The 23214-nt window shown below is 37.1% G+C and overlaps 1 protein-coding gene across 1 annotated transcript in view; it reads right to left on the bottom strand.

Annotated features, from left to right (window-relative positions):
- Positions 1-15546, bottom strand: part of Chmp1 (charged multivesicular body protein 1) — a 36623-nt gene extending 21077 nt beyond the window's left edge. The window contains exon 1 of the mRNA XM_089097820.1: positions 15469-15546. Within this exon, the coding sequence (XP_088953946.1) occupies positions 15469-15475 (7 nt within the window). The 5' untranslated portion in view covers positions 15476-15546. The remainder of the gene's footprint in view (positions 1-15468) is intronic.
- Positions 15547-23214: the final 7668 nt, after the last annotated feature.

Genomic DNA, 23214 nt, shown 5'->3' on the forward strand with positions numbered 1-23214 from the left:
AATTGTCTGAAGTAATCAAAATCCAAAAACGTGTCAAAAATGAAAATGAAGAGCAAAGACACACGTGGTTAGAAGACACACAACACAAAGCATGTGGGCGGGTCAGAAATGCAAATGAAGAGCAAATACACATACAGTTAGAAGAACAGCGGCTGAGTGTCAAAAATGAAAATAAAGAGCAAAGATACATGCGGTTAGAAGAGATGTGACACTGGGCATGTGAGCAAATCAAAAATTAAAATGAAAAGCAGACTGACACGGTAAGAAGACTTGCAACACTGAGCATGTGAGTAATTCAATGAAAATCAACCTGGACAGCCGGAATCAAAACGTGTCAAAATTGAAAATGATAGCAATAGTGATTGGGTTTGGGATTTTGACATGGATAAGGTCATCAATGCCTACCATACCTTCGTAAAAAAAAACAAATGCTTGGCAATATGTATTTCACAATCACAAAAGACAAGCCAAGGTAAAACAAACCCAACAAATCGAAACTGATAGCGATGATGATTGGGTTTTGGATTTTGCCATGGATAAGGTCATCAATGCCTACCATACCTTTCAAAATCAAAAACCAGGACTAGATATATTATTGGAAAAAAAAGAAGTTTTTGTCCCACCACCTGAGCAATTAAAAGAAACAAAGATGGTAAAAACTCTAGCTTTTTGAGGAGTCGTGAGGTTAGAGTATCTGCTGGAGGATATAATACAGATTTTCAGATTAAAACTGACATGAGATCACCTCAAGGAGGTTTGTTAAGCCCCATATTGTTCATTATTTATTGCTGTGACTTGGACCTCTCAACTGTCCTTGGCTGCAAAACATATATTTATGCAGAAGATATTGCACTAGTTACAACTGGAAAAACACCCCATCATCTACAGTCAGTGATGCCAAAAGCATTGAATAACGTACAACAATGGTGTAAAGAGAATAATATGATATTATCACCTGAGAAAACAGTTGTTATGCTGTTCTCAAAAAGTAATAATACTCTAATACCACAGGTGAATCTTAAAAATCAGGTCATTAGGGTGGATGATTCTTTTTGTTACCTAGGCCTAATTTTGGACAATAAAATGACTTGGTTGAGACATATTGAGTATTTACTTGGTAATATAAAAAGTAGGTTAAACCTTATAAATGTAATGTTCCTAGGAAAAAGAGGCGCTTCTTATAACTGCCTTAGTAAAATTATAAAGGCTGTTATTGATACTAAGTTTGATTATGGCAGCTTTATATATGGTGATACTAGCAAGAAGAATTTTAAAAAGTTAAATGTAGCTTATCATAGTGCTCTTAGGCGATCCTTAGGCTGCCTTAATAGTACCCCTGTTCCTGCAATGATGATTGAATTGGGGGTGAATACCCTTACATTACGACGTGATAAGTTACTTGTGAAGTATTTTGCTAAGAAGGCTAGTCTAGATGATGATCTTATTAACATAGAACTATTAAGAAATTACAATAGAGATACTAGATTGAAGACCAGGAATATTCCTGCTTTCTTTTGATGTATTAATTTACTTTCTAATGAGTACCCAAATATAACACCAATAAATGAGATTGCCTATCAGGATAGTGTATTAAATCAACCTTTTGAAATAGAGGATAATATATACTTCCCTATATCTGACCGTGGTAATGAGGATAATGTGACTTTAAAACAGGACTGGTTTAGACAGACTGACCATTTAAGAGACCATATACGAATTTTTACTGATGGATCTAAGTCAGATGTGGGTGCTGGTTGTGCAGTAATGATTCCCAGTATTTCAATTTCATATAGTTTCAAGTTACCAAGTAGCCTATCTATTTTTTCAATTGAGATGATAGCATTGTATAAGGCTTTAGATTTTATAAAGTCATATGGACATGCACAGAGATGAATAATTTGTTCTGACTCTGCATCAGCCCTCAAGTACCTGATGAATGAAGATGACCCTTGTTGTGAGATGATTTATAGTATTCATCAAATTGTTAAACCATTAAAATGTATGGGGAATAATATGCTTTTGGTTTGGGTCCCGGCACCTGTTGGAATTGCTGGAAATGAATCTACTAATAATATGGTTAAGTGGGGTATTTTAAATTGGCAGAGTGTAATTGTAAAACCTACACAAAGTGGTTATCTAACATGTATCAATAATCTATTATGTGAGAGGGAAAGAATTGAGCACATAAGAATTTGTATAAACTCAATTTTAAAGCTATATTGTTATAGGCCACTGAGTGATGGACTAGTACATAATATTAGATTTGTTGCTGCTTCTATTTTCAGATTGAGGACAGGCCATGCAGAAACCCGTTCAGTTTTGCACAAGTGGGGCTGAGCTGACTCTCCGTATTGTGATATTTGTAATGAGTATGATGATGTTAGACATATCCTAATGAAATGTAGGAAATATGATGTACAAAGAAATGTATTTAGAAGTTTAATTTTAAAGTATTTCAGTGCATTTACAATGAGAGCAATCCTTGGTCATGCTAAGTCCCCTAAGTGGGCCCATAGAAAGGCAAATATCCTTATTGACTAAGTATATAAAAAATTGTAATTTGCATAACGTTCTATAATATTTGTGTTTTTAATTTTTTTTTTTTTTATAATAGATGTGAAATAGTGTTTTATTATTATTATATTTTTACTAGATATGTTATTTGACCATAGCAGAATGAGATGTACAAAAAGATGTCAGTGTTTTAAATAAGAACACTCTGTACAACGTCCTAGTACAGTCCCATGATAGATAAGTGTTGACGTGGCCTGTGCCAAACATATATTTGTGTGATTCAATGTGACGTGGCTCCATTTAGGACCCAAGATTTAATAGAGGATCGCACGTATACGAGCGGTTGATTCACTCAAACGTCAACTAAACAACAACAACAACAAAGATGGTCATCAAGCCCACCATACCTTTGAAAATCAAAAACCTGGACTAGGTAAATCTTCCAAAAAAAGAAGTTTTTGTCCCACCACGTGAACAATTGAGAGAAACAAAAGTTTGGCAAAATGTCTTTAATACTGACAAAAGACAAGCTGAGGCAAGAGTTAAAGGTACAATAAAGAAAACTTAAAAGATTCACTAGGCCTACTTCTAATTTAAGGTCCATTTGGACATCATAACATCAAGAAAAGGCTCATATTGATTCACAATAGGTGAGATTCAAAAACCTGGAGTATCAAATGAGACAAGACCCAAAAAACGAAAATAGTAAAGATGGTGGGAGCATAGAAGATGTTAAAAGTAGAATAGTAGAAGTTTGGAAGAATAGGAAGATAAGTCTACAAATCAAGATAAGAATATTAGAAGCTACAGTGATGACAGTGGTCAAATATGGCTCTGAAGCATGGCCACTTCAAAAAGCGGATGAAGATTTACTAGATGTATTCCAGAGAAATTGCTTAAGGATTGTTCTGGGTACCTGGATGACTGACCGTATTTCGAATAATAGGCTGTACGAAAAATGTGGTTCAATAAAGCTCTCTAGGGCTATAATGAAAGAAATGTTGAGATGGCTAGGGCACGTTGTGCGGATGAAGGATAACAGATTGCCGAAAATTGTTCTTTTCGACCAACCGTCTAGGGCTAAACGGAAAGCAGTTCGTCCTCGTCTGGGGTGGGAGGACATCATAAAGAAAGATTTAAAGGAAATGGGAGCTTCGTAGGAGGGTGTAAAAAGGAAGACTTTGAATAGATTGGGATGGAGAAGAAGCGTGTGTAGCTGTGTTGGCCTCAGGCGGCTTGCTGCTGCGGTGAGTTGTTAGTAGTAGTAGTAGTAGTTATAAATGATAATTTGTTGGAAGAAAAAGAAGTTTTTGTCCCACCAGCTAACATTTACCAAATCTACAACTTGGACCATCATGTAAGACTAGACCAATAAGATCAGCTAGAGCAAAGGACATTCGCAAATTGTCTGAGGTAATGAAAATCCAAAATGAAGAAGAGAGAAAAATGGGGTCAGAAGATAAGCAACAGCAGAGTCAAAATGTGCTAAAATTGAAAATGATAGTTATGATAATTGGGTTTCGGATTTTGACATGGACAAGACCATTAGTGCTTACCATGCCTTTGTTAAAAAACTAAGTTTTGGCAATATGTATTTCATAATGACAAAAGACAAACCAGGGCTAAAGTTGATATTCAACACTTTATAAAAGCTCCAAGCAATGAAACAGCTATATATAATAACATTAGAGTTTATAAGGACGTTAGCCAAGAACCTGATACTGCACCAGCTTCTGTTAAAAAACAAAGGTTTGGCATTATGTTTTTCTTAATGACAGAAGACAAGCCAAGGCAAAAGTTAAAGGTCCAATAACAAAAAAATTGTACTTTTACAAAGCAGCTAATTCTAATGAAGGTCATTTTAAATGTTTAAGGGGTTGATTGATGAAAATGAAGCATGGATAAATTTGATTAGAATACTGGTTAAAGTGAGAATCACAACAGCTAAAAAAATGGAATGGAACAAATGACAGTGAGAGTCACATTGAAAAAATGGCATAGAACTAATGAAAGTGAGAATCACATTGAATTTTAAACAAAAATTTGAACAGTGATCTGTGGTTGGAAATTGGAAAAGACGTATTTGTTATCTGTAACGCATTAAGAAATTAAATGACATGATGGATGAATCTAAACTGCTAAAGCAAAAGGTGTGGAAAAAACTTTCTGAGATAAAGATGAACAAAAAAGAACAATGAAATCTATGATTGGAAAACAAGAAACAGCAATGATTGGCCACAAAAGAAAAATTTCTGCAGTAAAGATGAACAAAAATAGACACTAAAATCTATGGTTGGAAAGTGAGAAACAGTGACGACTGGCCACAAAAACGATCTAAATAGGTCAGGACTTTAAGAAAGAAATTGCATTTTTTACAGGGTGGCTGTATCAAACCTTTGGTGACATCAAGAAAAGGCTCAAATTGTCTGCAGTTAGAAGACAAGCAGCCATGAGAATCCATATATAGAAGCCTGCCACTTGTCAAGTGCAAGGGCCCAGTGACAAAGCTGCCTTCTTTAAGAAAAAATTCGTATTTTTCACAGGGTGGCTGTATTGAACCTGTGGTGATGTCATGACATCAAGAAAAGGCTAAAATTGTCTGAAGTTAGAAGATAAGCAACAAAGAGAATCCATATATACAAGCCTGCTGCATGCCAAGTGCCTGGTTTCCTCTAATTCTAGAGAAAAAGAATAGAATGTAAACTCTAGAAAGGGTAGACTACTTACAAAGTTTCAGCCAATGGTTGTCTTGGATTAGTTCTTGAATTAGGACCGACAATAGAAAATAGTGCTGGGAGTGTCTGCCTTCTTTAACTTATAGGTTAGAATGGCATCACCTTTGTTTCTCCTGTATAAAAGTGTTGGGAATCTCAGCTTAGCTTGTCTTGCATTGTAGGAAAGTTCCCACATGCTGGATATCACTTTCATGGCATGCCTCTACACATCTTCCAAAACTTTTACAACCTTTTTTAAAATGCAGGGAGAACATTTTAAACTTTGACATTCCATAGACATTCCAATTTTGAGCTTGGGACAAATAAGACCCTTATACAAGAGACTAATATTATTTGGGGAACAAGGGGAAAGGGTATGTTTAATCAGACCCATAGTTCAACTAGCACCAACAGCAGACTTCTTAGCATAGGTACTGAATTTTCGCTGGTTGTCAATGGTGACTCCAAGATCTTTGGATGGTCTAAGAGAAAATAAGAGCAACAAATACTTATTTTGCCAAAGTGAATGATATGGCACTTGCAAAAATTGAATTCAAAAATCCAAGCCTTAGCCCATTCCCCAAGCAGTCCAAGACTATTTTGTAGAGGGCATGACCTTCACATGGCAAGGATGGTTCAAGAAGCTTTGAGTTGTCATCATAGAGTGTTAATTTACTGCTGATAGTGGATGGAGCATCATTGAAAAAGATACTAAATATTGTAGGACACAAACACTACCCTGAGGAACTCTATGCAAAACTTGCTTAGAAAAAGAAAGAATATGCTTACCAGAGTCATCAAATAACTGAACACATTGAGATGATAGGTGAAGAAAATCAAGGATCCCGAATAGGGATTTTTCTTCCAGCTTTACTGCACATACCTTAATTTCAAATCACATGTGACAAACTTTGTCAAAAGCTTTAGAAAAATCAAGCAGAATCATGACAGCAGGCACCTCAAAATCAAGAAAATTAGTGATGTGGTCATAATATTCAAGGAGATTTATATAAACACATCTTCCAAAAGGAAAGCCATGCTGTCAACTGTGCATGATGCTATTTGCTTTAAGGTGTTTAATAACTGCAGAGTTTACTATTCTTTCCAGAACCGTTACAACCACTGATTTTTTGTTGATAAATAGGTCAATAATTTTCAATAAGGTCCTTTCTACCAATCTTAAATAATGAAATGACATAGGTAATTTTCTAATTCAGAGGTAGTCTGGAAAGATTCAATGATAAGTCAAATAGCTAGGAAAACGGTTGACACAAAACTGTTTGATATTCATAAAAGATATAAGGATGAATACTGTCAGAAAAAGCAGATTTATGCATTTAAGGGACATAACTTCCTTTAGAACAATTGTACCAGCAATCAAAATTGTTTCCATCTTAAGTGATATATCATATATAAGAGGAAAAAATAGTACAAGAAAAAGAAGAAAAAACAGGTGAGAATTGCTTGTTGAAATTTTCAACTTTCAGCTCTGTAGTAAAATGTGGTGTTGCTTTGCTTGCTTGCTTTTGTTTATTTGCTTGTTTTGTTTTTGCTTATGTGTTTTATTCACAAGTGCCTGGGTATGATAAAGCACAATCTCAAAAACACTACATGGTGTCATATGTGAGATTACCAATCAGGCTCACAAAATTAATCGGCCTGTAGGTAACCACAGACTGGCAGACAGCCATGGATGATGAACAACCAACCATCAACTGGATCACCCCTTGCCTGGAAGACAAATGGAAGAGATTTGAGAAACATGTCAATCTAATGTTTGATGGACCTCTTTCAGGAAAAACAGAAAAATCAATGTCAGCAAACCTCCTAATCTGGGCAGGTGACAAGGGACATGACATCTTTGAAACATTTATATTCATGGATCAAGATAAGAACAACACTGAACCATACCTTGCAAAATTCAGAGAATATGCAGCACCAAAAGCAAACAGCTTGTTTGCCCAATTTGTGTTCCACAAAAGAGAAATTAGAAAACAAGTATGGAATATTTTATAACAGAACTGAAGAGACAGGTAAACCCATATGGATATGCCAACCCTGACAAAATGGTGAGTGATCGGAATTAGATACAAACAATTCAGACAGCATCTGCTTGTGGAATGAAATACTCTTATTTTACAAATTGCCAAGCAGAAGTGTTGTCTCTACAAAATAGCCCAGGCACAGTTGCAATTTTTGAAGGAAAGGAATTGCTGGTGAAAAAAGAAATTGAGGCTCTCAAAAAAGCAAGCACTACCAACTACCTAGGCAAGATAACAGACAAAAAAACTGAAAGATGGCCCAGGGACTGTTACTTCTGTGGGAGAACATACTCTCCAGCCCACTTGTGCCCAGCACCAAGTGCAACCTAAATAACCAAACTTGAGTTCAATTTGAACTGAACACTGGGGCTCGAGCAAATATACTTCCTGCTAAGTATTTTGACACCATAAAGACACCACCAAAAATCAAACCAACTGCCGAAAAACTAACAAGATACTGTGGATCAAGAGTCCCAGTTGGAGGAACATGTCAGATCATGGACATGTCATGTCATGGGCATCTACCAGTCCTAAGTACCATCAAAGCTACAGTTCCATGTAGTCAAAACAGATTCCATTCCTATTCTAGGGTTCAGATTCAGTATTGATCTGAATCTAGTCAAACTGGTCCAGAATGTGAACAAACCCAAAGAGACAAATATTAACAAAGCTACTGAACAATTCAACAATGTATTTGAAGGCATCAGAAAACTTGAGAGCAAATGCTACTTCCACCTGAAAGAAGGTGCCATCCCAAAAGTTTATCCAGCCAGAAATGTTTGTGCTTCCCTTAGAGATAAACTAAAACAAGAGCTCAATGAAACAGAACAAGAAGGCATCATCAAAAAAGTTACCCCGTCCATAGAATGGGTAAATTCAATGATATTAGCTGTTGAAAAGAAGGATGGTAGTCTGAGAATCTGCATTCACCACATTGACCTAAAGAAGGCAATCATGCACCAATTCTATCCCATACCTATTCTGGAAGACACAACTAAAAAACTAAATGGAGCCCAGTATGTAGTGGAAATACATCAGAAATCCAAGAAAAGATGAAATCTCTATTTGCCTTGAGATTTTTCCTAGATAGTAATCCAACACCCACTAGGCCATAGAGATTCCATTTTACCTAATATAATGCCCCCAAAACAGTCAACTCGTAATACCAATGCGACACCTACTGGGGGTTTGAAAAGAGCTTGCATTAGCCCCACCAATAGAATGTTTCGTATGTGAAATAGACCTAAATGATGACTCCTTGGCAATTCTCTGTGATGGATGCGGAAAGTGGATATGCATTGACTGTATGGATATGCCTGAACCCAAATATGTGTTGCTCACAAAAATTTCTCAACAGGATGACATTTGCATAAAGTGTCCAATTTACAAACACTCTTGTATGACTCCAAGCAGTTCTAACCAGAATCCAAGTGATGAGAATATTGTCAAAGCTACAATAAACAGTATGGAGAGAGATATTATTGATAAAATCCCATCCCAAGCCATTACCAAAGATATTGTGCAGTCTTCAGTAAATAACCTTGAAACTACACTCAAAGAAGAGATTTCGAAATCAATTAATGTCAGCTCTTGAATATCAAGTTGCTGAGAAATGCTTGATTTCTGATGTGCATGCTGAAATTAAAACCCTTGTGCAACAAGAGACTGCCTGGTCAAATAATGATTTTGCCCAACATTTCAATAATGAGGTTCAGTGCCTTTTTGCTGAAGAGCAGGATAGACAACATAGAGCTCTAAACATAGTTGCATATGGTATCCCATCACAATCAGACAAACAACTCTACATCCAGTCATACCTCAGCCAAAATTACAAACTCCAAGGCATTCAAATTTCAAATGTGAAAAGACTTCCCATCCCTGCAAACTCACAGTCCATAAATACACGCCCACCACCTATCCTCTTCTCTGTTCCCAGTGTAGACATCAAAAGAAAAATCATTAACAATTCTTGTGAACTCCATGTAGATATTCAGTTTTGCAGTGATGCATCAAAGACCAAGTGTGGTAAATGTAAGGCTCTCACAGATATGCTAAAAAGGCAAATTAACTCTGGTGAAAAAGATCTCATCATTTTCAAAGGCCAAATTGTGACAAAAAACTTTGCTGTTAATTGCAGTTGGAAAATTCCAAAGCCAGCCCTGATCCTGGCTGCAATGGAGATATAACAGTTTGTCCCTCACCTCCTGTAAATATTCTTGCAGTTATCCTCTTTGCTTTGTAGTGTTAATACTAGTGTATCAACTGAAAATGAACTTAGTGAAATTTTCTTTTCATGTGATAGTTTGAGTCAATCCAGCTTCCTCAGTACTATCTCTGAATTAACATCTACCTTGCCTTTGTCAAACAGTTGCAGCTACAGGAGCTCTGCCACTGGACGACTGGTCACAAAAGCCTCAAAATAATAATACCCTGAGTGTCATCTCTAGCAATGTTGATTCTCTTACAAACAAGCTTCTAAATATCCAAGTGCTCTTAAAAGATGAAGAAGCAGAGATTGCTGGGTAAGTGGAGATTCTGTCAAAACTCACTGCAATACCTGTGACCAAAAGTTTGTTGCAGATATCTGGTCTTCAGTGCTTCACTAATCTGGGGCAGTCAAACTGCAGAAGAGGAGTTGGTATTTATATCAGGGAAGGTTTCCAGGTTAGTCTTATTAACCATTTAATTTTCAATGTACCCTGGGTGGAAAGTTTATGGCTTGATATTACTCTTCAAGAAAATCAAGAAATCTGTATTGGGTGTGTAAATAGAAGCCCTAGTGCACCCAGTCTTGATGATTGTGAAATACATCTGAAAACTATCATTGATGAAATGGCATCTATGGTATCATCTGATTTGATAATTATTGGTGATTTCAACTTCCCATTAATTGAGTGGGTTGATGATCTAGGTCATGTAGTATCTAGCAATGGAGATTCACCATTTGTGTCTTGCTTATCTGACAACTTTGTTTGCCAAACGGTTGACAAGCTGACAAGGCATTGTGGCAACCAGAACCCTTCCTTGTTGGATCTTGTAATTTTGAGTGATCCAGATTCCCTTATCAGAAATAAATTTCTTCCTTCAGTTGGCAACAGCAACCACTCAGTCATCCCCTCTGTGGTGTCCTTGAACATAGGTCTGCAACCTAACGTTTGTCCTCAAACTTTTATTGACTACCAAGCAATACAGAAGGAACTAGCCTCAATAAATTGGTCAAAACTAATTATTTCTGATATTAATATATCATGGAAAAATGTTAAAGAAGCCCTCCTATCAACTGAAAAAAAGCACTCCTGTGTCATCTACTGAAAACAGCCAAAAACACTTCCATTCCTCACAAAGGATACAAAAAGAACAATCAACAGGAAAGCCAGAGCCTGGAAAAGGTACAACAAGGAAAAAACTCAGGAAAATTGTATAAGGTATGCAAAAGCTTGGAATCTTGCCTCCAATGTAGTTAAGAAATTGAAGTTTCAACATGAGGAAAAGCTTGCCACAGATATCAAGGCAAATCCCGAATCTTTCTGGAGACATGTTTCTGCCAAAAATCCTAACCGTCACACCATTCCTGACCTCAAACATAATGGCATAACCCAGTCATTGCCAATACATAAGGCTAATGTATTGAATACCCAGTTTGCCTCTGCCTTCACCATCCAATCTTGTTCAACTATCCCTGCAGCACCATCAAACTTAATATGTCATCAGAAGCCAAAATTACCAAAGATATGGTCTTAAATAGCCTGGAAAAACTTGATGTTAATAAATCCTAAGGATCAGATGGAATACACCCAAGGCTTCTCAAGGAATGCCAAATTGTTCTCAGTTCTCCCTTGTGTAGACTCTTCTAACTGTCCCTAAAAAATGGAGAACTATTGTTGGATTGAAAAAAGTCCTATATTATACCAATCCACAAAAAGGACCCCAAAGATCATGCAGAAAATTACCATCCTATTAGCATCACTTCTGCAGTTGTAAAGGTGCTTGAGAGATTTGTCATTAGAGCTCTAATTCAACACTTGGAAATTAACAATATCCTCACTTCCAATCAACACGGCTTCAGATCTTTAAGATCTGTTGATACTAATTTAATACACACATACAAGTATGTTACATCATTATTGGATAATGATTTACCTGTTGACATGGTGCTCCTGAACCTCTCAAAAGCATTTGACACAATTTGCCATGAATTCCTCATCACCAAACTAAAAGCAGCAGCTGTTGATGATGTTATTGTCCAGTGGATACAGAGTTTCCTTTCAGAAAGAACACAAGTTGTAAAGTTCACAACTCTCAAGGTGTCCCTCATTTCTCCTTGTTTACAACCATTTTAAGCAGCATTCCCCAGGGGACCATTCTTGGGCCAAGTTTCTTCAACTTATATATAAATGATGCACCCAATCTTCTCCACAGACCTCCTCACTCTTTATGTTGATGATTCAAAAGTTGTTGGTAAAGCAGCCACAACCTCTGACTGGCAATCTATTCAAAAGGACCTTGATATTCTTGGGACATGGCTCCTCTTCTTCAATGCTGACAAATGCCATGTAATTCACTTTGGCAATCATAACACACATCAGCAATACCATCTCCAAGGTAACCCCTTTTTTGCAGTCTCTGAAGGAAGAGATCTTGGAGTCATTGTTGATTGTCAACTAAAGTTCAGCACCCATGCAAAATCTGTATTGTTGCCTGCCCTCCAATCTCTCAGAGAGATCAAAAGAACTATCTCTAGCAGACGCACAAGTGTGTTTATGAAGCTCTACAAGGCACTAGTTTGCCCATACCTAGAGTTTGGAATGTCCCTTGTGTCACCCTATTTCAAGAAGGACAAACAAACTCTAGAAAGAGTTCAACAAAGAACAATTAAATGGTGAAAGGCCTCAAGCAAATGCCATACAAAGAGTGTTAACATCACTTGAAGCTTCCTACTCTTGCATACTGGAGGAAACATGGTGACATGATAATGACCCACAAAATTAGTTCCAAAAATGTTCTCCCTAATCTCTTTACACCCCCCCCCCCCGAATGTTGTGACAAGAAGTTATTCCAAAAAAATCTTCAAGAAACACTTCTTAGTCCAAGAAAGAAGCCATTTTTTCAACCAACAAGTAACAAACTTATGGAATCTACTCTCTGAAGATACAGCGGCTGCTGATTCAACAGGTGCATTCAAGAAAAATCTAGACAAAGAATGGCTACAGCAAGAGTTCCTGTACAACTAGAAAGCAGCTGAGTCCTCAACCCAAATTTAGCAAACAACCCATAGAAGTCATAGCAGAGCATTACAAGGATGAAAATCTTTAATTTTGCTCAAAGCTGTGATTTAAGGTAAGTACTTTAGCAAGATGGATGCCAGATTGGCTATTGGTTACTCATTCTAGACCCAGTAGCTTCCCTTATGACAATGTTCAACACTATCCATGGCAGATATTGCTTCATAGAAATGCTCTTCAGGATAAGATCAGCCCAAGATGAATTTTAAAGAAAAATTAAAAAAACATTGTAGGGTCTTGAAGGTTTTGTGGTGAATGTTGATGAACTATTAATATATGGAGCAACAATTGAAGAGCACAATAAGTGTCTCCTTGCTTTCCTAGAAAGAGCAAAACAACTCCATGTCAGGTTTTACAAGAAAAAATGTAAATTGTGTGTCCCTAGTGTGCTATACTGTGGACATATCAATGATTGCAATGACTAGTGGATTACAACCTGATCCTGAAAAGTTGAGTCATCAATAAAATATTGAGCCCAACCAACAACAAAAAGCTAGCTACCCTGCTTGGCATACATAACTTCTTAGCCAAGTACATAATAAACCTCCCCTCAAAGAACAAGGAACTTCATGGCCAAGAAGGAGAAACTTCAGAAGAAGTTCATCTGGGGAGAAAAACACAAAGAAGCCCTGAGAGAAAAAAAAATCAACAGTGTCAAATCTATCATTCTTTGACCCATCATGCAATTCCATTGATCCTTCATACCATTGTCTTGGAGCATACTTGTCATTTAATGCCAATGTCATTGCTTATGCCTCTAGATCCCTGAACAAGACTGAATACAAAAACTGTCAACTAGAGAAGGAGTTATATGCAAATGTCTTTGGGTGTAAGCACTTTGGCCATTATCTCTATGGCAGAAAGGTGAATGCCACAACCAACCACAAGCCCCTGGAAAACATAGTCCCTAAGCTCCTACAATAAGTGCCAGCAAGAATTCAATGGATTTAGCTGCAGATTGAACCTTATGACCTGACACTCAGCCTTATGACTTGTCTATCAGCTTTTTGGATTCCTGCCAGTCAGTGATACCAAACTAGCAGAAATTGCCAAAAAACTTACAAAGACCCCCAGGTCCGACAACTAACAAATAACATCAGGATTGGATGGTCAAAAATCCAAAAGCTCTGCAGCAATGATCTCTTGTTGTACTGGACAATACAACACAGACTGACAGTTGACTGCAGTCTCATCCTCAAGGGAGAAAGAATCATCATACCTGAAAAGCTGAGATCAGCAATACTGAGCCAGTTGGAAATGCTTCCCACTTGGGCATTGAAAAAATAAAACAATAAGCAAGAATGATTGTCTACTAGCTAGGCTTCAATGCGGACATTGGGAAATGATCTTTACTCCCATCTCTATATAGGCTACCAATTTAGGGGGGACTCCACCCTTTGACTACAGGAAAAAATTAGTTTATAAGCTTATATAGAATGGTACTATCCAATCTCCTTATAATTAAAAGCATTTTAGTCATCTAGTTGGATAATTTGGCCCATCTGTATAGGAAAAATCTAAATTTGCCAACTAGTTGACTAATAACTTTTCCCTAGCAACACTTAAATTTGCCAACTAGTTGACAATAAATGTTGCCCCAGCAAAACTTTCCTTTTCCAACTAGTTGACTAATAATTTCTCCCGGCAAAACTTAATTTTTCCAACTAGTTGACTAATAACTTTTCCCCAGCAAAACTTAATTTTGCCAACTAGCTGGAAAGAAACATTGCCCCAGAAAACAATTCATTTTCCAACTAGTTGACTAATAATAGTTAGAATTTAGGTAAAATTCTACTTTAGCTACTTTTGGCTATCTTGGAAAGGAGTTTGATTAGGAAAATGAAACTTTCAGGGATAGATCTACAGGCTAAAGTATGTCCCGGGAAGGTATTTTGAAGTACCTACCTCCACTCCTTCTCCCTCTAGAGGGTCCTGACCTTGGATGACCTTTAAAAATCTGTCAGTTATAAAAGTGAAACCTTGTAATATAGATCTTCTGCTTAAAATGAAGTCGAACAAAATTGTTTTCAGCTTCACAACTTTGCTCAATCCTGATTTATAGAGTTTTAAAGATATGCAAATGCATTTCCTAAATTTTGAAAAAAAACATTGATATGGCTTAAAATACTACTCAAATAACAGAATTGTATTCTCAGAACTAAAGCCCGAGAAAAAGAATCATATAACTGAAAATTAAGGTAAAATATTGTTTTGTCAAAATTTCAATAGGTCTACCTGTCATGTAGGCAAATTTCAGGATCCTCTAGAGGGAGAAGGAGAGGAGATAAGTACTTCAAAATACCTTCCCAGGACATATTTTAGCCTGTAGACCTATCCCTGAAAGTTTCATTTTCCTAGCTTCACCCCTTTCCAAGATAGGTAAAAGTAACCAAAGTAGAATTTTACCAGAATTTATTCTGTATAGCATAAAATATGTTAATAGGCTATTCAAATTCTTTCAAATTTAATTATCACTATTGTATTACAACTTCCATTTCTCTCCCTGTCTCCCTCTTAATGGGAGATTTATTTTGAGTTATATATTGGGCTTTGAAGCCAGGGATTTTTGTTTTATTTCCCAGGATAATTAGTCTTTACCTTGTCCCAAAAGTGAGATTAAATTTGTGAATAAAATAGAAATAGAATTAGGTAAAATTCTAGTTTAAGTCCAAACCTAACCCCTTTCCAAGATAGCAAAAAGTAGCTCAACTATAATTTTACTATTTTTTTTAAGATAAGATTTTTTCCACCAGGATTAAGCTAAGTCTAAACTACTTTTAGAATTACTAGGCCTAATCACAATGAAGGTGGGCCTATGCTTTCACCTTTCTTGGGGAAACAAAAAATTACAATTATACACTACAAATCATTATTTATATAGAGAATCATAGAACTTCAGCTATAAATTGCTCTTACCATCCATTTCTGCTCAAAAATACAATAATAATAATTTCCTTATTTTTCTTTCTTGTCTTCAATAGAGTAAGGTTGCCAAAACTTTTAGGGACAAGAGTGGCCAAATCAGCCAAAAAAGGACACTTTTAGTACTCGATAGAACCTTCGCCAAATCGTAAGCATCCTAGTTTACCCTGCGATAGACAGGCTATTCGAAACTTCCGGCGGACACTCTGGGTCACAGTGATCGGGAAGGTGGAGGCCTTTGATCGGTAACCCTCTATAATAATATATAATACAATATATATTGAAAACCCGTCGTATACAATAAATGTACAATGACAGAGTATACAAAAATACGAAAAGAGGGAACAAAACGATAATAATAACAACAAAAGCAACAACTTCTTAAAAAGTATACAAAATAGTACGAAAAGTGGAAACTGAAAGATAGCATACTCAAAGATTACAACATAAACAACAACTTCTTCTAAAATACCAATAAACAAAAAAACTTTTGAAAGGAAAAAAAAAAAAAAAAAAAAAAAAAAAAAAGTAAAAAAAAATAAGGGAAAAAAGAGGGAAAATAAAAAAACCTAAATTGCCCACTCATGCTTTAGAATTGCTGGTTTTGTTTTTTGCCGGCTAATAAGTGTCTGAACAGATAGATTTGGGTCCGCTAGGTTATAGCGCCGAATCAGAAAACTATTTTTTGTCCAAGGTTGCAATTTTAGTAGGTACTTTGCAAAACGGAAAAATACAGAGCGGATTTTAGACTTTTCACGGTTTGCCAATAAATTCCAGAAAGGGGTCACATATTATATATGTGGCAGAGCGGTAGCGTTGTAAATACTTGCCAGTAGTGGACGGTTAAATCTCAGAGTGGATGTAACAATCAAAGCATAGGAGCTGGATATTCGCCGTTCAAGATGTGAGATCAGGAGAGAACGGGTATGCTGTAATGAGGAACCTATTGGAAGCCCCAGATATACTATTTTATCAACTGGTTTTACTGAGCAATCACCTAGTGTGATATTATTAGGAGGGTCATTCTTCCAATCATAAAGCAAAGCTTCCGACTTTTGGGAGTTAAATCTCAGACTAACTTTCTCGTAGTTGGACTGCAGACATGAGAATATTTCTGAAAGGCGGTTAAGCGTCCAACTGAGATTCAGCGTGTCATCGGCATAGCACACTAGGGAGATGTCAATGGAACTGAGAATGCATGATGAAGGACAGCTGTCTTGAGGTACAATAATGTAGTTATTGAAGAAATTGGGGGATAAAACTGCTCCCTGACGGGCACCTTTATGGATTGGTATCAAAGCTGACCGTGGGGCTAGCGGAAGGCCTTTATCGGGAGGGAGCTTGAGTCGCACGCGAAGGTGAGAATAAATATCACGGAAAGCCCGGATGATATTTGAGTTCACTCCTCTTTTAGCTGAATTTAGCAACATACGTGCATGAATCAATGAATCAAACGCTCTCTGCAGGTCTAAGCCCCCGATCGCTAGACTTTCTCCTGATTTGTGTGCATCCAGGAGTGCATATGCAACGACATAGAGCGCTTCCGCACAACCAATGCCGAGTTAGAAACCGAATTGTCTTGGTGGACTACAACACAGTTTTTCAAACTCATCTAAGAATAAAGGTTCAAATAACTTGCAGAAAGTGGTAGCAACCGTGATTGGACGGAAAGAGGAGCATTGCATGGTAACTTTTCCTTTTTTAGGAGCTGGCGTAAGATCTCCAATTGAGAAAGAGGTTGGGACAATACCCTGAATGAGGATAATCCGCATTAGGAGGGTTACATGACTAATGAGAGCGGGCCCACCCCTTTTTAGATGGAGTGCACTGATCCCGTCAATCCCAAAAGAATGTTTAGGCTTTAGGTGAGATATGGCCCTACATACAGCTCCCTCCGTTACAAGATAATCACTCCGAGGACAACTATCTAAGAAGTCGTCCAACTCAGCTTCGTATCTTTCGTTGAGGGCTGGGTCAGGAGGCGAAAATTCTGACCCATAATATGCGTACCATTCAGAATCAGGGATTGCAGATGCGGATAAAGACTCATCGCTTTTAGAGGAAAGAAAACGCCAAAGGAGAGAAGGATTAATTTTGGCCCGTGTAGATTCGATATCAATCATCTTTTTTCTGTGAGCTTTTAGCTCCTTTGCGAATTTTCTTTTTGTGAGCAGGTGGATTGAATTGACTACCCCCGAACGGGGTCGTCCGCAAGAAACCCAAAGTTGAAGCCAAAATTTAGACTTAGAATGGATATCCACTAACTCTGGATTTTCAGACCAGCCTGGAAGGGTATGATGACGGGGTCTACTTAGTGGGACGGCAGCTTTTTCAGCACAGCGAAGGGCATGGCCAATTTCTGCGCAATAAAAGTCAACTGATAGTTGTGTTTCCTCCCTTGAAAGAGCAGTTAATCCAGAGAGACGATGGAAAGAGACACGGATCTTACTAAGGACTCTGGCGGCTTCTTCTTGAAATAAAACATGGTTAATTTTACGACAATCACGGCGAGACCTAGGATGTGTTTTTGAAGTTGTTTGCGTTTGTGTATCTGAGCTGTGGCAAGGACTATCGGCTGAGAACTGTATTGGTAAGTGATCAGAGAGCTGAAAATCAAGCACAACCTTGACAGGCGAAATCCTGAGATTTGCGGACGCAACGACGTGATCGAGATCTGATGTGGACATTAAGGTGTGTACATGTGTAAAATTTAAATCTTTGCACTTGAGATCAAACTGGTCTCCAAAAATACTAAGCAACAACGTAGAACGTAAAGACCTAGATAAGAGCGATTCATTCAAGTCGCAATTGAAGTCACCAACTAGTATGCATTCAAGGCTTAAGGATCTAATACGGTTAATACACTGGCCGAGTTTATCACTAGAATAAGTAAAAGCACGCTCCAAACGCTCATCATGGTAATTTGTAGGCAAATATACATAATAAAAACACAGCCCTCAACACGAATCGCCAGAAAACTATCATTGACTTCAAATACACTAGATCTTAGAGTCGAAAGAACACAAGTTTCAAGCCCAACTGAGGGTCGTCCAATTAATAGGATCTGCGGCTCTGAAACTGTATATACAGATACTGAACTATTAAAAATAATAATAATTTTAATGAGGATTGAGACGAAATGTTATTTTAAAACGACAACTTAATTGTGATCAAAAACATCATCCTAGATCGTACTTTTTTTTGTGAACGAGCCATTAATGGTCCACTATACAAATTTAACTGCATAAGATTCAGATATCATTTCTTGTGTGGAGTACTAGTTGAGTGACATTTTACACTGTAAAATGTGTGACTGCTAATTTGTCATTCAAAGCAGAATGTCGGCTGTCTGCATGGTTCATCTCGCGTAGAACGATGTTCACTTGAGGCAAGCCTAGAGCATACAGGTTCAGCCATACACTGGGAAGCGAGATGACCGATTTTGTGACAGTTATAGCATCGTCTTGGCAAGAACTTAAACGGATCAGCAGGTAGACGCTCGTAGCCGATAGTCACCGAAACACTCAGAAATTGTTGGAGCTCAATAAGAGTGTTAAAATACACTTTGAAAGAACGGAATTTTCCGCACTGTTCAGTCCTCGTACTATTCGGGATTAGATTTTTTAGTCCTTCACAGTTTATATCCTCAGGGACATTTCAAAAGCACAGCTATGTGCAGGGGTTATCGAACAGTAATTTTGAGATCGGGCTTGGAAGATTTCGCTTTCTCAACGATTTTCGCTGCTGCAGCTTTCGACCTGACCACTAGCTTCCATTCGTTTGCAGATTTGCGAAGTTGACTAATGTCATTTGTATTTTCACAGAAACTGTCTATGAAAGCTTTCCGGTCATTTGGGCCATTGAGCTCCTTGGGGGGATTTTTCAAGACGACAGAATAGGTAGAGTTTCTGGGGTTGGACGTTTCAGATGCACTACGACTGCTTGTGAAAATACTGGTGGCTGGAGCGGACTGGGTGGCCAAAAAATTATCAAGCTTCCGAGAAAATTCATTTACTTTGGCAGTAACTGTTGCATTCACCGCATCTCCGATGACCGGAACTGAGCAGGGGTTAAAGATGACAAATTTTGGCATGCTCACATTTTTTTTCGCAGCTGAAACTAGAATTTTGCATATTTCAATGATATTGTCTTCATCTTTAGAGTAGGTCACAAGACGATTCGTAATATTCAATTCAGTATGAAGGATTCGCTTTGCCTTTTAAAATCTACATGTGTATAGAAAGCAACAAACGCTTTTACGATACACTCCAATTCTATTCCATCTGTTAGTGCTCTCGTTACACAATTCAGTAACGTATTCAAAATAATTTTTTCACTTTCAGCCATCGCAGTTCTAAGCGTAATTAAATCTTACAGTAAAGTCACAAAACAATGACTTGCCCGCAAGGGGTCTTTTTTAAGTCCCCCCACTTTCCAAGAAACGCCTACTAAGTATCAAAATGAAATAATTCAATCCAAATGAATAGCAGACATTCACTAACGAGAGACGTAAGTGAAGTGTTGGAGGCTGCCTACCTTGTCCCCGCACTTTAAGGGGCAAGCCCAGCGGGTACCACGGCTCTTGCAGACAACTCTCTCACCCCTCTTCTGCCTGCTTCTCTCCTGTCACTTTTATCGCAGCGTAAATGCCTATACTGTTCCGAAAACTATTTTTGATTTTTTGATCTATGTACCTGAGACAACAAACCTGGGCAAGTTGGAGAGAAAGAATAGTCTCGAGCTAAGTTTGGGTGAGCGGGATAGCCCTTAAAAAGACCGTGGGCGAGAAAAATCATAACAAACCTTTGTTTGCAGAGGGTTCCTTTGACTGTTTGTGAAGAAAGATAACCAGGGGTGATCATAATTCCAAAACTCGTCTGATAGCTGCCTCTAGAGAAAGTCATCGGGTGTTGGCGATCTGCAGCGATTTGTAATGCGTAGACTGGGGGAATTCCTGTATCTGGTTGAGCTCTGTGATTCTTTTTGGGCTTCCTGCAACAAAGTTTACAAGATCTTTCATGAAGAGCTCCAATCCGTCCGGAACAAACTTGGATGCATAGCTAGCACACAGCGTAGGTGAATGGCTTGTGTATCCAAGGGTAAAAAGGTGTGGTAATGATTCCTGAAGCAGTGCACCTAGTCCAGCATGAACCCTGGTGTTGACAGATGCATTATCATAGGCAATCCTCATCGGATTGGAGAATGGAACTCGAATGTCTTTGAGGTAATTTGTATTAGCTTTTTCTGTCCTTCACTTGATGCATCAGTCACTTCTACCAGACCTAAGAACTCTTCCTACACTAAAAGAGTTTCAGGATGCTTGTACTTTGCAATCATGACAAGCGTTTTTGCTGAACTCTTGTCTGTTGTCTCGTCCACTGTGAGCAAATAATGTGCTGTAGTAAGAAGGTCCTATAAAGTCTGACACTCCTACTGAGCCATAAGGTCATCAATCATTCCCATCACTTTTGTTCTTTTAAGCTTTACCTGACGAAGAATATTTGAGTCTGGTACAGACGCCTTTAGAACCGGTGTTAAGGAATCAGCTTTCTTGAAAGGTATATCCTCGGGAGCAAACCATGCCACACGGCGCATTTCACACATAGAGATGGCATGCCTCTTCTGCAATGGAGACTCAAAAAGGGGGTTAATTGGCGTCTGACTTCCGTCCATCTTTACCTTCTCTTTGTGGGATTCCCTCTGGCTATGAACAATCATATTGTATTTTGTCCTCGTCCGAGTTTTACAGCAGAACTTGCGCCGTGCTCTTTTTCCGTCATATGGTGATCGTACCACAAAATGTTTCAGATTTTCAACTTGTTTCAACAAACAAAGCTTCGTTTTCTTTGTGCTACTTGTGATTTTTTACGTTTAGAACCAGTACCTGTTTCTGACTTGTCTGCATCACAAACAGTACCGATCACTAGCTCTTCTAGCTCACTTTCAGAACTGCTCAAACCAGTATCAGAAGTATCAGCTACTACTTCAACCTCCCGCTTTTTGGTCCTGCTGTCTTCCTTTTCTGTTTAGTATCACCACCTGCTTTATCTACAATATCAATATTCCCAGTCAACAGCTCTTCTGGTGCATTATCACTTTCATCGCTGCTTGACTCAAAATTAAAACCATCACCTATTCCTTCGCCCATAATGCGAAATTTCTTGCTTTTGGTACAATGCATAGCCAGAGGTGTAGCTTTGTTTTGATTATCGCCGACAATATTTAATATGTTGGTATTGGGTGATCCTTATTCTCTTTGGTCCCCATTATCTCCACTTAGTTTTTGCTTTGCATCAGGGACTTTTCCAAGGCTTCCACTGGTACTGCATCTATAATCAACAACATCAACTGCTTCAGAGATTTGTGGTATTGAGGTTTGGGGTCTTGTTAAGGTTTTCAAAAAGAAGTCGCCAATGCTCCATTGTTTTTTCTTTGAATTTTCACTCATGACACCTGAAATTTTTTTTATTTTACACTGACCATATATAGTTAAATCAGCTCCTTTTCTCATATGTCTCTTCTGGTCCAGTTATTACAGAAGCACCCTGAAAAATGAGCTGCTTTGGCAAATTCATGATTTACAAGATTACTCATTTTAGTCAGACTGAAAATTGCAATTCTTTTGAAAAAAGAAAAAGAAAATATTATTAATTAAAAAAAACAAAGAATCACAGTAATATGTGATTTTCAAGATTTTTTTAGCATAATATACAGCATTAAAATATATTCTCAGATACACTTCTTTAGCATTTCATATTTTACCAGAAGTCTGCATACATTTGGAATATAGGACCACAATGAGATAGCTAAGAAATTAACCAAGCATTTATTCAGAACTCAATTTTCTATCTGAATATAACAGTCCCTTCCTAAAACCTTTTGAACAAAAAACAAAAAACATAGAGGTAATCTTTATATTGAAAACCAGGTCTACTGCATATCCAGTATTATTTTTTTTTATTACTTTCAGTAAAAGGCTAGTTAATTTTAAAGAAAACTATGCTGCATTGGTACAGGGGCTATAATTTTTCTTTTATTAAAGAAGAATTAAATGAGAGAAAATTCAAATTCAACTGTTTAATACATTGTCTTAGCTAAAGCCTAACAGAAAATGGAATAGACATCTTTGAGTACAAGTGCAGTGGCCAAAGTAGCTTGCCAATTTCCTGGGGGGGGCAAATGTATGTGCCAACAGAATGTTTTTCTCCTTTAATATAAATCATCAGGTGGATGCAGTTTTTTTCTGTAGAGAAATGCTAGAGATTTCAGAAATCCTATGACTAAACAATAGGTTTGTTTTCGATCTCTGGTCATAGTTTTGTTCTCAGGTTTCTGGTTTGACAGAAAATACATTTTTCTTTCCTGTTTTTTGTTTTCTGGTACACTAAATAACTGTGATGCATGGCAAAATGCATAGAAAATAATTAATTTTTACTATATTTTTGCACGTTAAGGAGGGAGAGCATAGTGGAATCACTTTAAAATTATATTTATATATATATATATATATATATATATATATATATATATATATATATATATATATATATATATATATATATATATATATATATATATATATATATATATATATATATATATATATATATATATATATATATATATATATATATATATATATATATATATATATATATATATATATATATATATATATATATATATATATATATATATATATATATATATATATATATATATATATATATATATATATAT

This window comes from Artemia sp. Qi Xiang Cuo, chromosome 12, assembly GCF_049724085.1.
Source record: "Artemia sp. Qi Xiang Cuo chromosome 12, ASM4972408v1, whole genome shotgun sequence".
In the NCBI taxonomy this organism is placed as follows: Eukaryota; Metazoa; Arthropoda; class Branchiopoda; order Anostraca; family Artemiidae; genus Artemia; species Artemia sp. Qi Xiang Cuo.